A 19537-nucleotide genomic window follows, 5' to 3' on the forward strand; every position below is an offset into this window, starting at 1 on the left:
GGTTTAGCATAGAACTTCCTCACCATAAAGGGAAAGGAAAACAAATTGTTTTTCCTTTTAAAACAGCTGCGTGACTTGCTGGCTAAGCAAATGTTTTTCCCTATTGTAGTTTAGAAAGGAACAGCACTTGGAGAACCTCTCTCCCCTTAGCCCTTCCTTCCACCCTGGACTGTACCATTAATTCTTAGATTATAGGGTGATACAAAAGCAGAATTTAAGTTAGTGCTCCTCAAAACCCGCCCTCCTTCCCTCTGTAAGCCCGGCCTCTCCTGCTAACTTGCTTCTCTTTGTGGTGACTGGGATCTGTTCAGGGGCTGCTGTGCTTGCAAGGTCGCTGCAGGAGGAAGCACCGAACTTTGGACTGCCTCTGAGGGCGAGGTAAACAAGAGGGTTATAAATGTCAGTGTCAGCCTGTGGCTTTGTGGAGCTGCCCTAACTAGAGCAAAGAGAGGAGGACCGAGCTAGTCTGAAGGGGTTGCGTAAGTAGCACTTGATTCTTTTAGTTTGGGAAAGATTTTCTGAAGTAAAAAATATGTTTCTCCTGTGTCTTAAAATAGGCTTAGTAAAAAGATGACTAAAAGACACTAAAAAGCACTTTTTTTTTTAAAAAAAATGAAGAAATCTGGGAAAAATAGTTAACTTTTTAAAAAAAAATTTATGTTTTTATTGTTGCTGATTTCTGTCCTTTACTGGGCCATTTCAGGGGAAGTTAGGACAATGGAAAATGCAGCTGTTTCTCTCTGCAGGAGACTGTGGTCTCATATGAGCAATACTATCTGATTAAATTCCAGTGATTCCACGGAAGGTTAGAGTGAGGACAAACGAGGAAAAGCTAGTAGATTTCAAGAGCAGAGATGGTAGATAGACCCGTTCTACTGTACGGAGATGTCCAGGGAAATCGGAAACAGTTTCAGGGTAAAGAACCAGGAGGGAGCAGGCGCTATCCCCAGTGCAGACTCGGTCCCTTTTAGTAGAGCACAGGGCTGCCCCAGTGGTCCTTCAGTGGGTAGTATTTGAGTTTAAGTTTTGTGGAAGCTAGAAGCTGGATGAAGGGCTTTAAAATGCTGGTCTGGAGTTCCCAGGGAGCCAATGTGTGGCAAAGAGTATGCGTGCTTTCCTTTTTAATGGGGTACAGTCAAATGTAGTTCTGAACAGGAACAGCTAATCTAGGCTTGCAACTGAAGACCGTATCTGAAGGCCATAACTACTGTCCAGTTGTTACTGGCTCTAAGTTTACTTGCCTTCATTCCTTTTATATAGTTCTTTGACAGTTACAGTTAGAATGCAAAGCTTATTCCACAAAAGCAACTTTAAGCAGAGTCAAGCAGCCTATTGATTTATGGCTGGAAATCTGCAGGTGGAAACCCATCCTCCCCAGTTTCCCTGCCACTGCCAGATCATTCTTTTCATTAGAAATGTGAGGGAAATAGTCTTCTCAGGTGTTCACCATTTAGCCATTTGAAAAGATCCTCATGGCAGAGGATCAAGGGCCGTGTCTTCATGCTGGAGTTCTAGAAAGACTGAATTTAATCTAGTGTCTTGAGGTGTGTGTGTGTGTGTGAGAGAGAGGGGGGGGGAAGGGAGAGGGAGAGGGAGAGATTGGGCCCAGAGCCTCACATGAATTTAGTTTAGGAAAGAAAGACAAGCTAGACTTCCTATTAAGAAACTGAATAGCTTTTTTTTTTCTTCCAGGGCATAGAGCATATAGAAAAATTGTTGCTTTAGTTATTGCAAGGTGATATATTTAAAAACTATCAATATACCCTGGTAGCTAAGAGATCCATGTTTTGGATTGGACAGAATCAACTTAAATCTACTCTTGTGGATGGTCGGTATGGTCTTGGAGGAGGCACCCAAAGTCTCTCTAAGCCATAGTTTCTTTAGCTTTAGAAAGGGTAGTGACATAAATATTCTGAGGCACACCTGGCATCTGAAGGTGAGCTTAACAGTTTTCTTTTTTGCCTTTATACTTCTAGCAAAACCCAGTAATTGACCAATATAAGAATAACCCTATTACTATTGTAAATATGGCCCTAAAGGAATTTCCCAGATTAAACATCATAATTAAAAATGTGTTAGTACAAAGAGCTGAAGTAGGTTAAAAAGTCCCAATTTCTCTTTCCAGTCTTGTTTTATTTTTGGGCGTAGTCTCATAGTGTGGCCCTGGCCGGCCTGGACCTTGCTGTATGTAGATTTATTATATAAGCCCAGTTGCTTCTGCTTCCTGAGTGCTGAGATTAAAGGTGTACACACCACACCCGGCTCCCCCTCCCTCCTTCATCCTTTGTTTTTAGTTTGATTTGTCAAGACAGTCTCACAATTAGTACTGGCTGTTGTGGAACTCACTCCAAAGATGGTAGAGATCAAACCGTCTCTGCCTCCGGAATACAGGGATGAAAAGCATGAGGCACTGTAGCCAGCTCCCTCACCTTTCTTCCAAGGCCCTGATCACTCCTTGGAGAGAACTGTCTCACTGTACAGCCGAGGATGGCCTCTAACCTGATATTCTTCTGCCTCGGCTCTCAAATGCTGGGTTACAGGTATGCTGCTGTGACCAGCTAAACTTTTATTTAGAAGCATTTAACACTGTGAGGCCCATTCCCACTCTATATTCCAGAGAGGTCTGGAGTCCACCCCGCAGCCATACTATTTTTGAACTCAGAGGTAGCCTTCTGGCTCAGCTTTCTGATGTGAGCTTTACAGCCACGAGCAACTGCACCTGACTTATATTCTTCTGTCAAAATGACTCAGAGTCTGCTGTGTAGATGATCTCCTCCTCCTCCTCCATGAGTTTTGCACATTTTTCATGTCTCTAAATTTACCTTTAAAAAATTCTGAGAGTAGTGGCTCACGTTTCAGGGCTATTTTTTGTCAGGTATTTAATATTTTAACTTCCCTGTGAGTCGGGCCATCTTTTCATCCAAGAATGTTCCGTCTAGTCACAGGAGCTTCAGGAAGGCACTAGTAGAAACTTCTACCTTCCTGTTGGTTTGTAGAATATTGTAGAAAGTGTCTTAGATGGGGCAAGGGCAACAACCTGTAATACTGCTCCTTGGCTAGGATTTTCCTCTCTTGGTCACACTTCTCTCGGGGATGGTCGCAATATCAAAGCAGGTAGTCTTGCATCTGAAGAGATTTAAATCCCCCATTGCCGTGTTACTACACGGCAAAAATAGTGAATGCACCCAAGATGTTTATAAATATGGAAGGCTTGAACCTGAAGCCATGGTTTACTGTCTTACCCATGCCTGGCACTTGACAGAAAGATTTCATGCAAGAAGAGCTCAGGGCCACCATGAGCCACATTCACGGTGGCACCACGTCTCTCTCCACTGTCACGTCCTTGCTTCTCTTTCTGGGCTGATTCTTTTCCGTGTTGTGCAGAGTTTGCTACTAACATATTCTAGGTGGACAGAGGACAGAACAAAACAGCCAGAGCTCAGAGCCTGGCCAACGTGCCAGAATGTATTTGCAGAACGTCCTGTGACTATGCACTACAGTTGGGAGGTGGTTATGAATATGTGTCTTTTCCCAGAGAGGTGCCTGGCTGTCTAACCAGGCGCATTTCCATATGTGTGCTGCTGATGGAAATACTGTATCCTGCTACAGTAGCCAGCGATCATCCAATCCTTCCTCTGCCTTTTAGCTGTCACTGTCCCCTTTACAGGACATTTAATGGAAGGAGGCTCATGACAATGGTGTCCTGAACCTGACAGAATGGAAATAGAATCCATAAGCTGTTATAATAAGTAGCATTGTGCCTACTGAGTTAAAAAAAATTCCTAGCAATGACTGTGAAGTTCTGAATGAAGACTATATCTCTTGTTTTATAGGACAACCTCAGCAATGTGGAGAAGCCTGGGGCTCGCCCTGGCTCTCTGTCTCCTCCCCTATGGAGGGGCAGAGAGCCAAGGCCAAAGCCCTGCTTGTAAGCAAGCTCCAGCCTGGCACATAGGAGATCAAAATCCAATGCTGAGCTCCGAGGGCACAGTGACAGTGGTTGCTCTTCTTCAAGCCAGCTGATACCTGTGCCTTCTGCAGGCCTCCAGGTAAGGAATCTTTTAGGGTTTAGAATATCTTTAGAGAAAGGTTATTACATACAAATATATTCGTATAAAAAGCAATACGAATAGGAATAATGTATTTGTTAAATAATGCTTTTGAAGACAAGTAAGTTTGTATCGCGTACACCTGATGAAAACATGAGGAAAGCATATGTATATATGTACACACACATACATACACACTCACACACAAACCCACCTATCTACCCCCTCCCCACACACACCATGGATATATACACTACTACCAAAGTGTTTACTATGTCATTCCTGGGCTTCGGACATATTTTCCTATTAGTGGAGCAGATGCTTTAAGAAGCAGAGGGAGGCTGCCAGTCAGCACACGCACTATGCTAAAATGCTAATGAAGGTCTTGCATCATTTAACAATCATAAGCAAAAACTATTGATTGAGTCATCCACCAAATATTAATTGCATAACATTCTTTATATATGCAAAGTGAATCTAAATTGGTCTAATTTGGAGCTCATGTTCATACAAGCATTTAGCATTAAGTTTCAAGTTTTAAACAACTCTAAAAGGCTCAGTCTTACAACACAAAGAAAAATTACAGCCAGTTAAAAATAAAAAGCAAAAACAATGTAGAAGGCAGAACAGATAAACTAAATGTCATCATTCATTTTATGTGTTTTATCTCTAGATTGGAAGACCTGCGAATAAAACTAGAGAACCAAGGATATTTTAACATCTCTTATATTGTTGTTAATCACCAAGGATCTCCATCCCAATTAAAACACGCACATCTTAAAAAGCAGGTGTCAGATCACATTGCTGTTTACAGACAAGAAGAACATCAAACAGATGTCTGGACTCTCTTAAATGGAAACAAAGATGACTTCCTCATATATGACAGGTGAGTCATCCTCCAGGCCCTTCCTATTTATCTACCTTTATTGCACCTAATAGTCTTCTTCAGTGCTGGATCCACAGTTCACCTTTCCTTCTCATGGCTTCCTTACTGTGGGGAACACTTTCGGTTTCCAACCTATGACAGACATTGCCCTGCTGTTTTTCTCCACAGCTTTCTACTTCTTCTTCCCCTTCTTCCTACTACATTCCTCCCGTTTACATGCTTGCATTATTTAGGGGGTGTGGTTTTCCTTCTCTTCACATTGAACATTCTACACAAATGAGCTCATCTATTCTCTGACCATGATGACCACATATATAGCCTAGTGAACTAAAATTAGTACCAAGTTCAAATACAGTAACTGGACACCTGACCAAGATCTGTACAGTTATAGTCACAAACATCAATTTGCTGATTCAAATAGGAGTCAGTTACATTCTTCTGAAACTCATTCCTCACATGTTCACTTTCCTGTGAGTCTTGGAGGGAGGCCAGCACTACACATTGTCTGCTAAATCATACTGCAGAGCATATGACAATACGCTCTTGGGTAATGGCCTCACTGCCACCTGCCCTTCGGCACACTGTGACAGGCAGGTGTTAAGGAATTGCAGCCATCCACCTGCTTCCAAGTCTTGAATTTATCTACACTGTCTTTATACTCAGCCCCTTGGGTGACTTTCCCGTATTTGGTAGGGAAGGATTTAAATAAGGCACTTACCTTTGTTTTCTTATCCAGCACCCAAGTTTCAAATTCTGTTTGCTGAAGTGGTTGGTTTTTATGGCTTTGAGCAACTATTTTTGAGTTAAATATGAGTTCGCCATTTCACTAGGTAGAAATAGAAAGCTGACTGTGTTAAATAAATGGGAGAAACTATTCACATAACACACATAGTTCTTAATATTGTGCAGATTAATGACCACACTCGTTTGTAACTAAATTATTTGACACTTTTACAACTATATGCTTGCATTTCTTAAGTATGGTAATTGTTTTGAGCATGATATATATGAATTTATTTTGTAATCTACGATTAAATAGAACACTCATATTTTTAGAGAATTTCAATGCGTATAGTCTCTTCTATAAAACATTCTGAATTGATGCTTGCTTTCTTCTGGTTCCACATGGGCTGAATGTTCATTCTGTCTCACATTAAATATCACTTTAGCATTGCATTTCACTCTTTCAGACCTCTGAACTAATCTAGTCAGTAGTAAACACAAGACGCTGGCACTCATATAAAGATGTATATTTTGGTATACAAGGTCGGTAACAATAGACATTTCAACCTTAGCATTTTTGAGAATGAATGTCAGATTATAATTCTAGTTCACTGAAGACTTTATTATGTCAGGTATGTTTCTTTGAATAAATGAGCACGGGGCATGCATGTGTTATATATGTGCAATGCCAGTACTTGGGATATTCAGTAGACAGTAGGTACATGAGCTTTAGGCTACATGCCTTAGATGCCACAGTGAGTTCAAGGCTAAGCTGAATTAAATTACCTAAAAATCTACCTAGAAAACAAAAATCAAGGACTGGGGATGTAGCTCACCGACAGAGTACTCACACAGGATGTGTAAGGCCTAGGTTTACTTCCTATACTACAAAAATAATAAATAAACAAGATCCTGCCCAAAACCTGGACATTGTTTTTGTTCTGCTATGATTTCTGGTTCTGTGAAATTTATCTTACCTAAGCAGATTTGAAAAGTTCCCATGATTAGTCTTTGGCAGAATATAAAATTAAAATTAAATATGTATTTGAGTCAGTCATTACACATTTAAAAAATTATTTAGTGACATGCATAACATTTCAAAATACTAAGATTAGTCTCAGTGTAATCTTGCTGTACTCTGACCTGGTGTACATCCTGGAAATTCAATTGTAGATTCCATTCAAGGAAATCTATTGAAAACATGGAAGGGTCTTGTTTATAATAATAACAACTAACACAATGTAGCCCTTGTAGGGCCACATCACAGAAACTACAATAGTAACCTTCTGTTTGCCTTTTAGATGTGGCCGTCTTGTGTACCACCTTGGTTTGCCTTACTCCTTCCTCACTTTCCCCTACGTTGAAGAAGCCATTAAGATCGCTTACTGTGAGAAGAGGTGTGGAAACTGCTCTCTCACGGTAGGTATATTTCTCACTTGCTTTTACTGGGGGTAAGGAGAAAATTAAAAAAAAATCCATCTAAGTAAGTGGTTAACCATCGATTATAAAAGGAAAAATTTTAAGTGCACATTTTCTGTTAGGCAACACACTGTAAAACATATTTTCAAGATTCGTATTGATGCCTTTATCTAGAAAGGCTTTCCAAGCAAACAAACCATGACCGGAGAGATGGCTCAGTGGTCAAGAATACCTGCTGCTTTTGCAGAGGAGCCCCATTCAGTCCCCAGCACCCACATAGCAGCTTAGAGTCGTTCTAACTCCAATTCCAGGGGATCAATGCCATCTTCTGGCCTCTGAGGGTACCAGGTACAAATGCAATACATAGAGGCAATACACTCATACACATGAAGTAAGAATAAATATTAAAAAAAAAAAAACCAAGGTAGATGTCTATGTCAGTTACTTGAAGAATTTAGTCAATATTTAAAATCTATGTCTGTGGTAACCTGGGCATGTTCAGAGCCAAGCTCATCTCTGATGTTCCCTGTCAGGGAAATGAAACTAGATGATATTTAATTTGTCAAGGATTCAGGACGACCAGCTTTGCTAAAGAGCGATCCTCTTTTTCATTCTGTAGGTTGAATTATTGCACTCCATAAAAACTTATTGCACTACCAATTTCTGATATCTCCTAATAACCATGAAAATATTCATTTCTTTGTTATGAGAAGTACTACATTTAAATATTTCTATAGAAATTTAATTTTTATTGACTAAAAGGTTTTTTCTACTACTTTAGAGAAAATAATTTTAAACAATGTTTGCTAAATTGGTCAGATAGTTAAAATTTAAATTCAGGTTAAAAATGTTCTGAAATTATATAATAATTGACTAATGCTGGTGGCAGTCCACATTAATCATACCAATTTGACCTCTTAATGTTTATAAAATTCTGAGAATTATTTTCAGATTTTAAAGATAAGGAGACTGGGTTGCAAATAAAGCTCCTAAGCATTGAACCAACATTAGATAATCAGTGCCATTAAGTTTTAATTTCTCATATTTTGGGATTATTTCTGGCTTTGCGTTTGTGTATATGCCTGCTCTAAATATGTCCAGCCATATTGAAATAAAAAGGCAGAAAGAGTTCCCATAATAGGCTGAATTCTTGTGACTTATTTAACGAGAATAACATAGCATAGGATCTGATATCCACGTCAAGTCGGCGCCTTTCTGTTTTGCTTTCTCCCAGATGCCAGTATCTGATACACTATTTGTTCAACTGAGAGAGAGAGAGAGAGAGAGAGAGAGAGAGAGAGAGAGAGAGAGAGAGAGAGAGAGACAGCGAGAGAGCCCGCTGTCAATTAAAGTAGGCTACAATGCCATTTTTTACCCAACAGAACAGTTGAGAACATTACCAAAGCTTTAGTAAAATTAAAAACATCTTCTCACACACATTGCAGAATGAAAAGTTTCCAGTCTTCACTGACATTTTTGAGTTGTCAGGGAGAAGCTATATAGCTTTAGAAAACAGGATTAGATCAGATGGCAGACTTGAAATTGAAGATTCGGTTGTAGCATAACCGAAGTTAAGATTCTGAAATATTTCGCTAACTTCATTATGATATAAGTTCTCTCAGCCAGTTCACTTAGTTTTGACTTTACGATGAGAAATATAGTTAAAATTTAGTAGCTTGAAAATATACGGTGAAAATATAGTAGCTTGGCCTCTTTAAACCTACTATACAATCGTAGATGTTGAGACTAAGAGCAGACTTGTTCCTTTTGACATACTGGCCAAGTGTATCTCATCCGATTCACTTGTTGGAATAACACGCTGGCTCTACAAGTAATTTTGTCATGCATTCATGGTAATTCTATAAGCTTGGTAATAAGTGATTTATAAATTTGTTCCAGAGTCTTGAAGATGAAGACTTCTGTAAAAACGTGTCCTCAGCTACTGCGAGTAAAACCTCAGAGCCCTCGGAGGCACACAACCACCACAAACACCACGGCAAACATGGGCACGAGCATCTTGGGAGCAGTAGGCCTTCAGAGAATCAGCAACCAGGGGCACTAGGTGTTGACACAGCTCCCCCTCCTTCAGGCTTGCACCACCACCATAAGCACAAGGGCCAGCACAGGCAGGGCCACTTAGAGAGCTGAGACATGGGGGCGAGTGAAGGCTTGCAGCTTTCACTTGCCCAAAGGAAGCTCTGCCGAAGGGGATGCATAAACCAGCTCCTGTGTAAGTTGTCTAAGGAGTCTGGGGCAGCTACCAGTAGCTGCTGCTGCCACTGCCGCCACCTCATATTTGAGAAGTCAGGGTCTGCAATCACTTGACAGTGTGCCGAAAACCTCCCATCCTTATGTAGCTGACAGGGGCTTTTCGCGGAGGAGAAAGTCATTGAATCCTGTCAGTGTAGATCTCCTCCAGCTGCCTGACACAGTCAGCCTGTGAGCCCCACAGAAGTCAACCCCAACTGAAGCTGAAATAGTAAGACCAAGAAGTGAAAATGACAGATGAACTAAATATTTAAAATAAGATATACTCTCCCCAAATCCATCTAAAGATACAATTTCCTTTCTAGAATGTTTAAAACCCATTTAACTAATTAGTGAACTAAAAGTAGTTAGAATTGGGTTTGTTCAAACATGGAGAAATCTACCATTGGCTTTTAAAATTAAAAATATTTATCCCACAAAACATTTCATCCAAATTAAATGTGTACTATGGGGCAACTGAAAAGTGATTGCGGCCTTTGGTTAATATGTCTTTCTTTTTCCTTTTTCCAATGTTCTAGTTACATTGATGAGAACAGAAACATAAACTATAACCTAGGGGTTTCTGTTGGATAGCTCGTAATTAAGAACGGAGAAAGAACAACAAAGACATATTTTCCAGTTTTTTTCTTACTTAAATTCTCAAAACAACAGAAACTTTGTCTTTCTAATCTTACATTTTAAACTGATTAAATCTTTAACAGACTACATTTTAAGTACCTACTTATCTTTTTTATCTCTAAGCTTGAGTTTCACTACCTGTATCTGTGAATCTTGTTTCTTCATCTAATGCTGTATTTTTATTCTGAGTTGTGAGTGGCTGTCTTGAAAGATGTAATGGAAGAAAAGTGTGGTGTTAATGTGCATACTGCTTAATACATTTCCATAATCAATGATGGTTTAATAGAGAAACTAAGTCCTATGAACCTGAACTCTTTTATGGCTAATACAATTAAGCAAGAATGGAGTATAGAATTAATTGGTGACAGTACAGTGTATCAAAATAAATGCAATTTAAAAAGCTTGAAAGTGTGTGTGTGTCTTTATTGTTCAGCATGCTCACATGGAAAACAGAAGTGAATTTTAATGCCTTAAAGAAAACTAAGGACGTTGTAGCGAATACATTAAGTGCCCTCCTTGCTCAAAACTGTCTCCGAGTGAGGCGGGTGTCTTTGGAGGCTGCGAGGCGCTGCTCTAGGTCTCGGATAGTGTTCTGGAGACTTGCAATTTCCTTGTTCTTTTCCTCCTGAAGATGCTGAAGCTTCTAAATGACGCAGAAAAAACTTTGTCATGGCAACTCAGGAGTAAGGTTAAGTGTAATGAACTACAAAGCAACAATCAAACACTTGTATTTTAAAAACTATTTTACTTTGAGGCCTGTAGCTTCATTTTTGTGTGATTTAAAGAGAAAAACTAGTATAAGGTTACAAAAATAGTTTAACATATTTAAAATAAATACTAGGTAATCTTTATAGGGCCATACTAAGACAATTAATTAACTGAAGTTACAGTTCTGGGACAAAATGCACATACCCTTCTGTAGATACTTTGCGGCAACATAGTAGCATCCGGATAGGATTTTGACTTAGTCTGAGCTCTTGCTAGCTTGGTGTCAAACTGAACCAAATTAAAAAAGAGAAAGTTATTGAGGGTGTTTAATACTTATGAACAGTGTTTCTACAGGAAAAGTACACCAGCAAAATCCTTTGCTATGTGTTTTGTAATTGAACACACTCTATCTAACAGACAGAAAAACCTTTATGAAACAATTGGAAGAAAGAACAAGGGAGAGTGTGGCCAGGCGGCTCGGACGGAGCAGGGCTTTCCTTGCCAGTGGATTGTGTAGAGTGTACAGCCCGTCTCTTGTCTTCTGTTCGACATGGCATCCTCTGACATTCAGGTGAAAGAGCTGGAGAAGCGTGCTTCAGGCCAGGCTTTTGACCACTCAGCCAGAAAAGATTTTTACCTTACAACTGGTGTGCTTTTGTCAAGAAAAAAAAACTGTGATTCACAGACTTAGGAATAAAGCTCGTATGTCTTTCAGACTTTGAAGCCGAACATTAGAATTTGGATGTGATTTAGTCAATTCAGGCTTTTAAAAAAATGAAATAGAGTCGAATTAACAAATTTAGTCTCTTATCCCTCCCCCATTGTGGCAGAACCAGCTCCTAATGAATAAAGGTTTCAAGGGACCAATCACCGAGCGAGGAGTAGGCGGGACTTCTGGGTTGAAGAGAGGAAGAGACAGGAAAAGGCGACTCGCTTTTGGACTGGGAGAGCTTAGGGAACAATGTGTTGTTAACATGAGGCCTCCACTTCAGATGGCGGATCTGTCAGATCTGTGCCCAGCGACTGAGTTACCTGTTGATTCTAAACTAAGTTTGTGTGGTGTTTGCCTTTACAGTCGACTCAACTGAGTTCCACAGAAAGATAAGGTGGCAGGGCACCCCAGCCAGCCACGAGAATTCAGATGGGTGGGGCTGGCGTGACCACGACCAGCCATGGAAATTTAATGAGTCGGGTGGAGAGATTTCAGAGCTCTAGGTCAGAGTCTCTATGTGAAGAAAACAGGCCGGTGCCTTGTTTTTAATTTAATTTTATTTTTTTTAGCATTTATTACTACAGCCCAATATTCTACTATAATTCTTCCTTTTAGATTTAGCATGTCCTCTGAGAAAACTGGAACAAGCTTTCCATGGGAGTATGTTCTAGTTTAAGGACAGAATAGGTAGTTATAATAAAGGTATATAAAGACATCTGAGTACTATTCAAACGGCATAATCAGACTTGACTAGTGACGTGGTCTAGATAGCAAAAAAAATAATCTACTCCTAACTGGTAGATTACAAGTTGGTGTTACATCTAGAAATACGGCCTGTTGTGTTTCCGTTGGTCATCCAGCCCTCTCTGTGGACATTCTTAATTAGGATGTGGCACCAGCAGTACAGCGGCTTAGCAGCAGCAACAGCAACAGCAAAATCCCTCTGAAGCAACCAACATATCCCTGCTTCTGCCCCATACTGTTACATAAGACTCCCAACCAGTACCCTAGGCATAGCAAAGCTTCTGGCAAATCAGTAGTAAATGATGTTAATTAAAAGCTGTGAATTTGGGGGCTGGAGAGATGGCTCAGCAGTTAAGAGCACTGACTGCTCTTCCAGAGGTCCTGAGTTCAATTCCCAACAACTACATGGTGGCTCACAACCATCTGTAATGGGATCTGATGCTCTCTTCTGGTCTGTCTGAAGAATACATGAAATAAGTAATTAAAAAAAAAAAAAAAAAAGAAAAAGAAAAAAAAAAAAGAAAGAGGTTTAAAAAAAAAGATCTGTGAATTTTTTGCAGAATGTAAAGTGGAAGGTAGAAGCCATAGCGTAATAATTAAAAAAAAAAAAAAAAAAAAAAAAAAAAGATGTTGGTAGAATTTAGAAAAAATGCAAAAGATAATTATTCTGTTAACACATCGGTATCCTTGAGATTCTGATACACTGCTGAGCAGCTCATTGAAAAGAATAAAGAACTAGAAAAGTTATGAGACACACTTATTTAAAATACATTTACAAATGTTTCAAAGGAATTTTGCATCTAAAATATATATCTTTACAGGAATATATTATGGAGAAATTTGTTTTTATCCCAAATAAAACAAAAGGGTTCAATGATTTCTTCTAGGGACAGAGAAATGCGGAGTCTGAGCATTGCTTTGGTTGAGGAATGAGAAAGTGTAACGTCTTCTATTTAGGTCTGAAATTCACATCATTGCAATAAGAAATAAACAAAGCACAGTTTACACTAAGGAACGTGTTTCTGTTTTGCCGACTCATAAACACTTACGTCTAGATGTAGTCTGAGTATTTCATTTTGCTTTTCCTTCTCCTGCGTTTTCAACTTTGCATTTAACTCTGATATTTCCATCTCCTTCTTTGCCATTAGTTCTTTGTGCTTTTCTTCATTTAATTCAACTAAATAAAACAGAAACAAATCCATTCACATTCAAATCCATAACAGTTCAAAGTTATGTGATTTCATTTCTTCATTTTACATTTATTTATTCAACGTGTCTATTGCTCACCTGTGTTCTAGGCATCATACTAAGCACTCCATGAAAACTACATGTGTTGCAGATGTGCACTGAATTTCTGCTTTAGGTAGGAGGCAAACGTTAATTACAGCAGTGATGGGATGATACAGGAGAAACATGACAATATGTTGACACCGTGGGGAAATTATACTAGTTGCGTTTTTTCCACCACTGCAACAAAATATCCAACAAAAAACAACTTAGGGGAAGAAAGTTTTATTTTGGCTCATGGTGTGTGTGGACTCAAGCCACCAAGTGGACAAGACAGCCATGGTAGCTCTGTGGCGATGGGAGTCTGCAGTAGCTACTTGGTCTCAGTGGACCAGGAAGCAGAGATAATACAAGTGGACAGGACCATAAAACTCAAGGTTTGCCACCCCAGTGACTCACTTCCTCCTGGTTGGCTCTACCTCTTAAAGGCTCCTCAATCTCTTAAAAACAGGAACAATTGGGGACCAAGTGTTCAAACATGTTAGCCTGTGGAAAATATTTCACATCCAAAAGGTGAGAGAATTGCTAACTAAATTTGTTGAACGAGTCTAAGATGGAAGGGGCCTTTCTTAGGATGTTATTTTTAAGGCAGAGCCGAACAGAAGAGTCATTTTGCTAGGTACAGTTGTTACATCAAATGAGATGCTGAGAGACTGTTGGAACAAGGGGTACATGACGAGCTCATGCCCAGCGGTCATTTTAAATTGTGGTTCAATGGGAAAGCTGGCTGCACAGCCTATCATTTGTACGTATGCAGTGCCTTAGACTGTGTAAAGCACATTCATGTGAGGTGCGCTGGTTTGAATAAGAATGGTCCCCACAGGGAATGGCTCTATATGAAAGGATTAGGAGTGGCCTTCTTAGAGGAAGTGTGCCACTTTGAAGTTTCAAAAGCCCAGGTCTAGCTCAGTCTCTCTAACAAAGGATCCCGATGTAGCTTCAGCTACTGCTCTAGGACTGCCTACCAGCCGCCATGCTTCCCCCCCCATCAGATGGACTAAGCCTCTGAAACTATCCTGTGTTTACCTTTTTACTTATTTTTAAGAAAATTATTTTGAAGAAAGTGAATTTTATCAATAAACCGTATTTTAAAATTGTGTGTATAGGGTAGTTTTAATGCATTTTAGATAAGGTATTGCAAAGTATTTAAAATACAAAAGTACTTTAAGTGAATAAATTATTTGTGCTCTTAAGCAAACTTAAGATACACAGCGGCTGGGAAGAGACACAGGTTTGGCTTGTTAGTTTAGAAAGTCTGAACTAGTCTATTAGACTTGACTGTGGATTTGCAAGTCTTTCCCAAAGAGTCTGGCCTCTTTCCTGTTCAACATCACATCTCTATGCTTCATCAGATTTCATATTCTCTTAGAGCTTTCTTAATCTTGCTAATAACACATCTTATCAAGGATGGGGACCTTAAGAAGATCTCTTATTTTAATAAGAGCCACTAAGTTCACAAAACCCACTAGTAAGGAACTTCTACCCACAACTCAGTTTCAGCCCTCACTTTTCCCCATTTGAACTGTACAGTGAATCTCTCTATTGTCACTGGTATATCAAGATCCCAAACCCACTGTTGCCAAGCCAGTCGCTCTAAATACAATTGTAGTCATGGCTGTCACCTTTCAGTCACTTCAGGTTTTCTTACCCTGACAAGTGTCAAAGAATACATCTTTAAGTAGTAGTCTTTCTCTTGCTGAATCTTTTTGTATAATATAAAGAAAAAGCATGAACTAGGCAGTCACTCCCTAACATGTCCAATGTCTTCCCCTCAGAGTATCTGTCTTTGGGCCTGTGGTGGTCTGAATCAGACATGCCCCACAGGATCAGGTATTTGTGCACAGTTGCTGGTGCTGTTTTGGCAGCTAGTGTCTTCTTGCAGCAGGAAGTACGTCAATGGAAGTGAACTTCCAGTCCACCCTGCCTGACTTGTGCTTGTAGCTAAAGACATGATTGATCTCTTGGCTTCTTGCTCTGGCCACCTGCTGCTGTTATGGACATTATTATCTGTCTGAAGTCATAAGCCAAATAAATAAGTAGCCTCAGTAATGGTATTTTATTACAGCAGAAAAGAAAATTACTTATAACTTACTAAGAAGTTAATGCCAGAGAGTATGTGAAGATGCTAGCCATGCTGATATTTTGAGAAATGTGGAAGACTGGAACTTTGAACTAGAAAAGCAACTGAATGCTATAAGCAGAGCTTTATGGGCTGCCGCAGTAGAAAGCTGGAAGATGGGAGTGCTAAGAGTAGTGTGGACTGTGGAAGCCCTGCTCAAGAGGCTTAAGAGGGAACAAAGACTTAATCAGAAGAAGAGCTGGAGGCAATTTATGGAATATTCTGGCAAAGAAAATGGCTGTGTTCTCTCTGTGCCCTGAGATGAGGTACATTTTAAGACTACACAATGTTGGGCATATGGCACGGTGCTACTGATTTCCCTTATGCAGGTCCATTACGAAAAAGAGCAAACAAACAAACAAACCAAAACCAAAACAACAACAAAACCAGAAAATAATAACACTTTGAAGAGAAAAAGAACATACACTAAGCAGTTTCATTTTATAGCCAAGGCAAGTGTTGAAAACGTCTGTAGTTGTTAAGGAGACTAGCACAGTTCAGGAGAGGCCCCTTGTCAGTTAAGCTTTCAACTTGTAAAAGGATGAGGCCTAAGAGGCACTGGATTGTCAAAAAGGCTCCCAGGACTGGAGAGTTAAGAGTGTTTGATGTTCTGGCATAGAACATGGGTTCATCTGCAATTCCAGTTCCACAGGATCTGACAGGATCTTGTTCAGGGAATGAATGTATATATTATAGACATTTATGCATGCAAAACATCCATATATATATTTAAAAACATTAAAAAAGAGAAGCTGCTACAAATGTGATTCAAGGGGTGAGAGTAGATCCTAAGCTGGCTGTCAACTTAGCAGTGTCATCCACATGGCACTGGCTTTGGAGGTGTGAGCACAGGTGAGGATTGGTGGGGATTCTTCCTCTGTGGCTTCAGAGAGCCACGGAGCAGGGAATGTGTGACAGTGTTGGAGCTGCTGCAGGAAGGCCCTGAAAGTCCACTGCATAACGCTGTGATGGTAGAAAATGCAGTTATTGTACAGGTTTCCACAGACCTCTTGGTTTCAATGGAGACCCAAATACGATAAAGATGCCAGGGACATGAGGCATCTGCCAAAGAGAGCTCTACCGAGGGAGCAGAGCCTGCTCAGTACTCAGTACTACTCAAGCACTACTCAAAAGTCTGAATGAAGTCTTTTCTGAGACTCAAGGCAACCTCTTAATTCCACCATAAAAATTTAAAAAACAAGATTATATAATTCCAACACATGATGGCACAGAATATACATTATCATTTTAAAAGCTAGGAATGAAAACACAGTGAGAAAACACTGCAGCAAAGCAAGTCCAAAACCCAGAAGGGCAAACTCCAAATCCTGTAACTTCATGTACTGTTTTCAATTTTAGGGTGCTATCTGAGTGTTTAAATGTCTGCCTTATATGACCACATTTGAATTCACTTCCAGGCTTTAATGATAAAGTTTGAAAACCATGTGTTTTTTCTAGCTTTTGACTACCAAAGAATATTATGTGTCTCGGATTTGTTTCACTACAAGCTACACAATACTCCTTCATGTTAAAAGTCTTGGAAAGAACAGGAATTCAAGGCCCATACCTAAACATAATAAAAAAATATACAGCAAACAAATAGCCAACATCAAACTTAATGGTGAGAAACTTGAAGCAATCCCACTAAAATCAGGGACTAGACAAGGCTTCCCATTCTCCCCCTACCTATTCAACATAGTACTGGAAGGCCTGGCTGGAGCAATTAGACAGCAAAAGGAAATCAAAGGGACATAAATCGGAAAGGAAGAAGTAAAAATATCACTATTTGCAGATGATATAATAGTACATGTAAGTGACCCCAAAAATTCCACCAGAGAACTTTTATAGCTGGTAAACAAGTTCAGCAAAGTGGCTGGATATAAAATTAACTCAAACGAATCAGTAGCCTTCCTCTACTCAAAGGACAAACATTTGGAGAAAAAAATTAGGGAAATGATACCCTTCACAATAGTCACAAACAATATGAAATACCTTGGTGTGACTCTAAGCAAGTGAAGGACCTGTATGACAAGAACTTCAAATCTCTAAAGAAGGAAATTGAGGAAGATCTCAGAAGATAGAAAGATCTCCCATGCTCATGGATTGGAAGGATAAACATTGTAAAAATGGCCACCTTACCAAAAGCAATCTACAGATTCAATGCAATCCCCATCAAAATTCCAACCCAATTCTTCATAGAGTTGAAAAGAGCAATGTGCAATTTCATCTGGAATAGCAAAAAACCTAGAATATCAAAATCCATCCTCAACAAAAAGAAAACATCTGCAGGAATCACCATCCCTGACATCAAGCTACATTACAAGGCAATTGTGTTAAAAATTGCATGGTACTGGTACAGAGATAGGCACGGGGATCAATGGAATAGAATCGAAGAACCAGAAATGAGCCCTCACACATATGGTCACTTGATTTTTGACAAAGAAGCTGTAAATATTCAATGGAAAAAGGACAGCCTATTCAACAAATGGTGTTGGTCTAACTGGCACTCAGCATGCAGAAGAATGAAAATAGACCCTTTCTTATCTCCTTGTACAAAACTCAAGTTCAAGTGGATCAAAGATCTCCACATTAAACCAGGTACACTGAAACTATTAGAAGAGAAAGTAGGGAAAACCTTAGAACACATAGGCACAGGGGAAAATTTCCTGAATAGAACACCAATGGCTTGTGCTCTAAGATCAAAGATCGACAAATGGGACTTAATGATATTGCAAAGTTTCTGTAAAGCTAAGGATACTGTCAAGAAAACAAAATGGCAGTCAAAAGATTGGGAAAAGATCTTTACCAACCCCACATCTGATAAAGGCCTAATATCCAAGGAATATAAAGAACTCAAGAATAGACACCAGAGAATCAAACAACCCTATTAAAAATTGGGGTACAGAGCTAAACAAAAAGTTCTCAACTGGAATATCGAATGGCTGAGAAGCATCTAAGGAAGTGCTCAACATCCTTAGTCATTAGGGAAATGCAAATCAAAACAACCCTGAGATTCTACCTTACACCACTCAGATTGGCTAAGATCAAAAACTCAGATGACAGCAGATGCTGGTGAGGATGCAGAGAAAGAGGAACACTCCTCCACTGTTGGTGGGGTTGTAAACTGGTACAACCACTCTGGAAATCAGTCTGGCGGTTCCTCAGAAAATTGGACATAGTCCTACCTGAAGACCCAGTTATTCCACTTCTGGGCATATACCCCAGAGAAGCTCCAACATACAACAAAGACACATGCACCACAATGTTCATAGCAGCCCTATTTATAATAGCCAGAAGCTGGAAAGAACCCAGATTTCCTTCAGTAGATGAATGGATACAGAAAATGTGGTATATTTATACAATGGAGTACTACTCAGCTATCAGAAACAATGACTTTATGAAATTCTTAAGAAAATGGATGCATCTAGAGAATATCATCCTGAGTGAGGTAACCCAGTCACAAAAGAACAGACATAATATGTAGTCACTGATAATTGGATACTAACCCCAGAAAGCTCTGAACACCCCAGAAACAACTCACACCCTATATGAAGCTCAAGAAAAACAAAGGCCAAAAAAAAAAAAAAAAAAAAAAAAAAAAAAAAAAAAAAAAAGCCTCAGTCCTTTTTTGGGGAAAAAAAATGTATTGTACCCCCTCAGACTGTGGTACAACTGGACCTTAAATCATTAATAATACAAGAGCTAAGATTAAGAGCTAAAATTGCCTTGTAGCAATTTTTGGTATTCACAGATCATTATGTTTAATCTATACTCAACAAGAAATCTGTTTCTATGTTACAATCTGTCCTACATGTACTTCATGCTTATGGTAACTAGTGGGATTTCAATGCATGCTATCAAACCTCTAACTGAATTAAGTACTGACAAAAATATTCATATGTTATGCCAAAATTCCTTTAAAAATCTGTATATGTATCCCTTTTTTAAAAATAAAGTGGTAAGGAAAAAAAAAGCTGAAATGACCTTTTGATTTTACCACAGGT

The 19537-nt window shown here is 39.4% G+C and overlaps 2 protein-coding genes across 4 annotated transcripts in view; one reads left to right on the forward strand and one right to left on the reverse strand.

The window, feature by feature from the left end:
• Positions 1 to 254: 254 nt before the first annotated feature.
• On the forward strand, positions 255 to 10371 carry SELENOP (selenoprotein P). 2 transcript variants are annotated; one of them, XM_080933766.1, is made up of 5 exons: positions 255 to 378; positions 3834 to 4049; positions 4723 to 4935; positions 6960 to 7077; positions 8977 to 10371. In XM_080933766.1, the coding sequence occupies exons 2-5, from the start codon at positions 3847 to 3849 to the stop codon at positions 9502 to 9504; spliced, it is 1062 nt and encodes a 353-aa protein (XP_080789892.1). In that variant the 5' UTR covers positions 255 to 378; positions 3834 to 3846; the 3' UTR covers positions 9505 to 10371. The 2 variants fall into 2 exon arrangements, with proteins under 2 accessions (XP_080789892.1, XP_080789891.1); XM_080933765.1 differs by having other exon boundaries at positions 351 to 479.
• Positions 10372 to 10483: 112 nt separating this feature from the next.
• CCDC152 (coiled-coil domain containing 152) overlaps positions 10484 to 19537 on the reverse strand; it is a gene marked incomplete at both ends in the record, with an annotated part of 29157 nt that continues 20103 nt past the window's right edge. For both annotated transcript variants that reach the window (XM_080933811.1, XM_080933810.1), the window contains 3 exons: positions 10484 to 10606; positions 10876 to 10959; positions 13177 to 13304. In XM_080933811.1, coding sequence (XP_080789937.1) covers positions 10484 to 10606; positions 10876 to 10959; positions 13177 to 13304 — 335 coding nt within the window. The remainder of the gene's footprint in view (positions 10607 to 10875; positions 10960 to 13176; positions 13305 to 19537) is intronic.

The sequence above is a fragment of the Micromys minutus genome, assembly GCF_963924665.1.
Source record: "Micromys minutus genome assembly, chromosome: 20".
Taxonomy (NCBI): domain Eukaryota; kingdom Metazoa; phylum Chordata; class Mammalia; order Rodentia; family Muridae; genus Micromys; species Micromys minutus.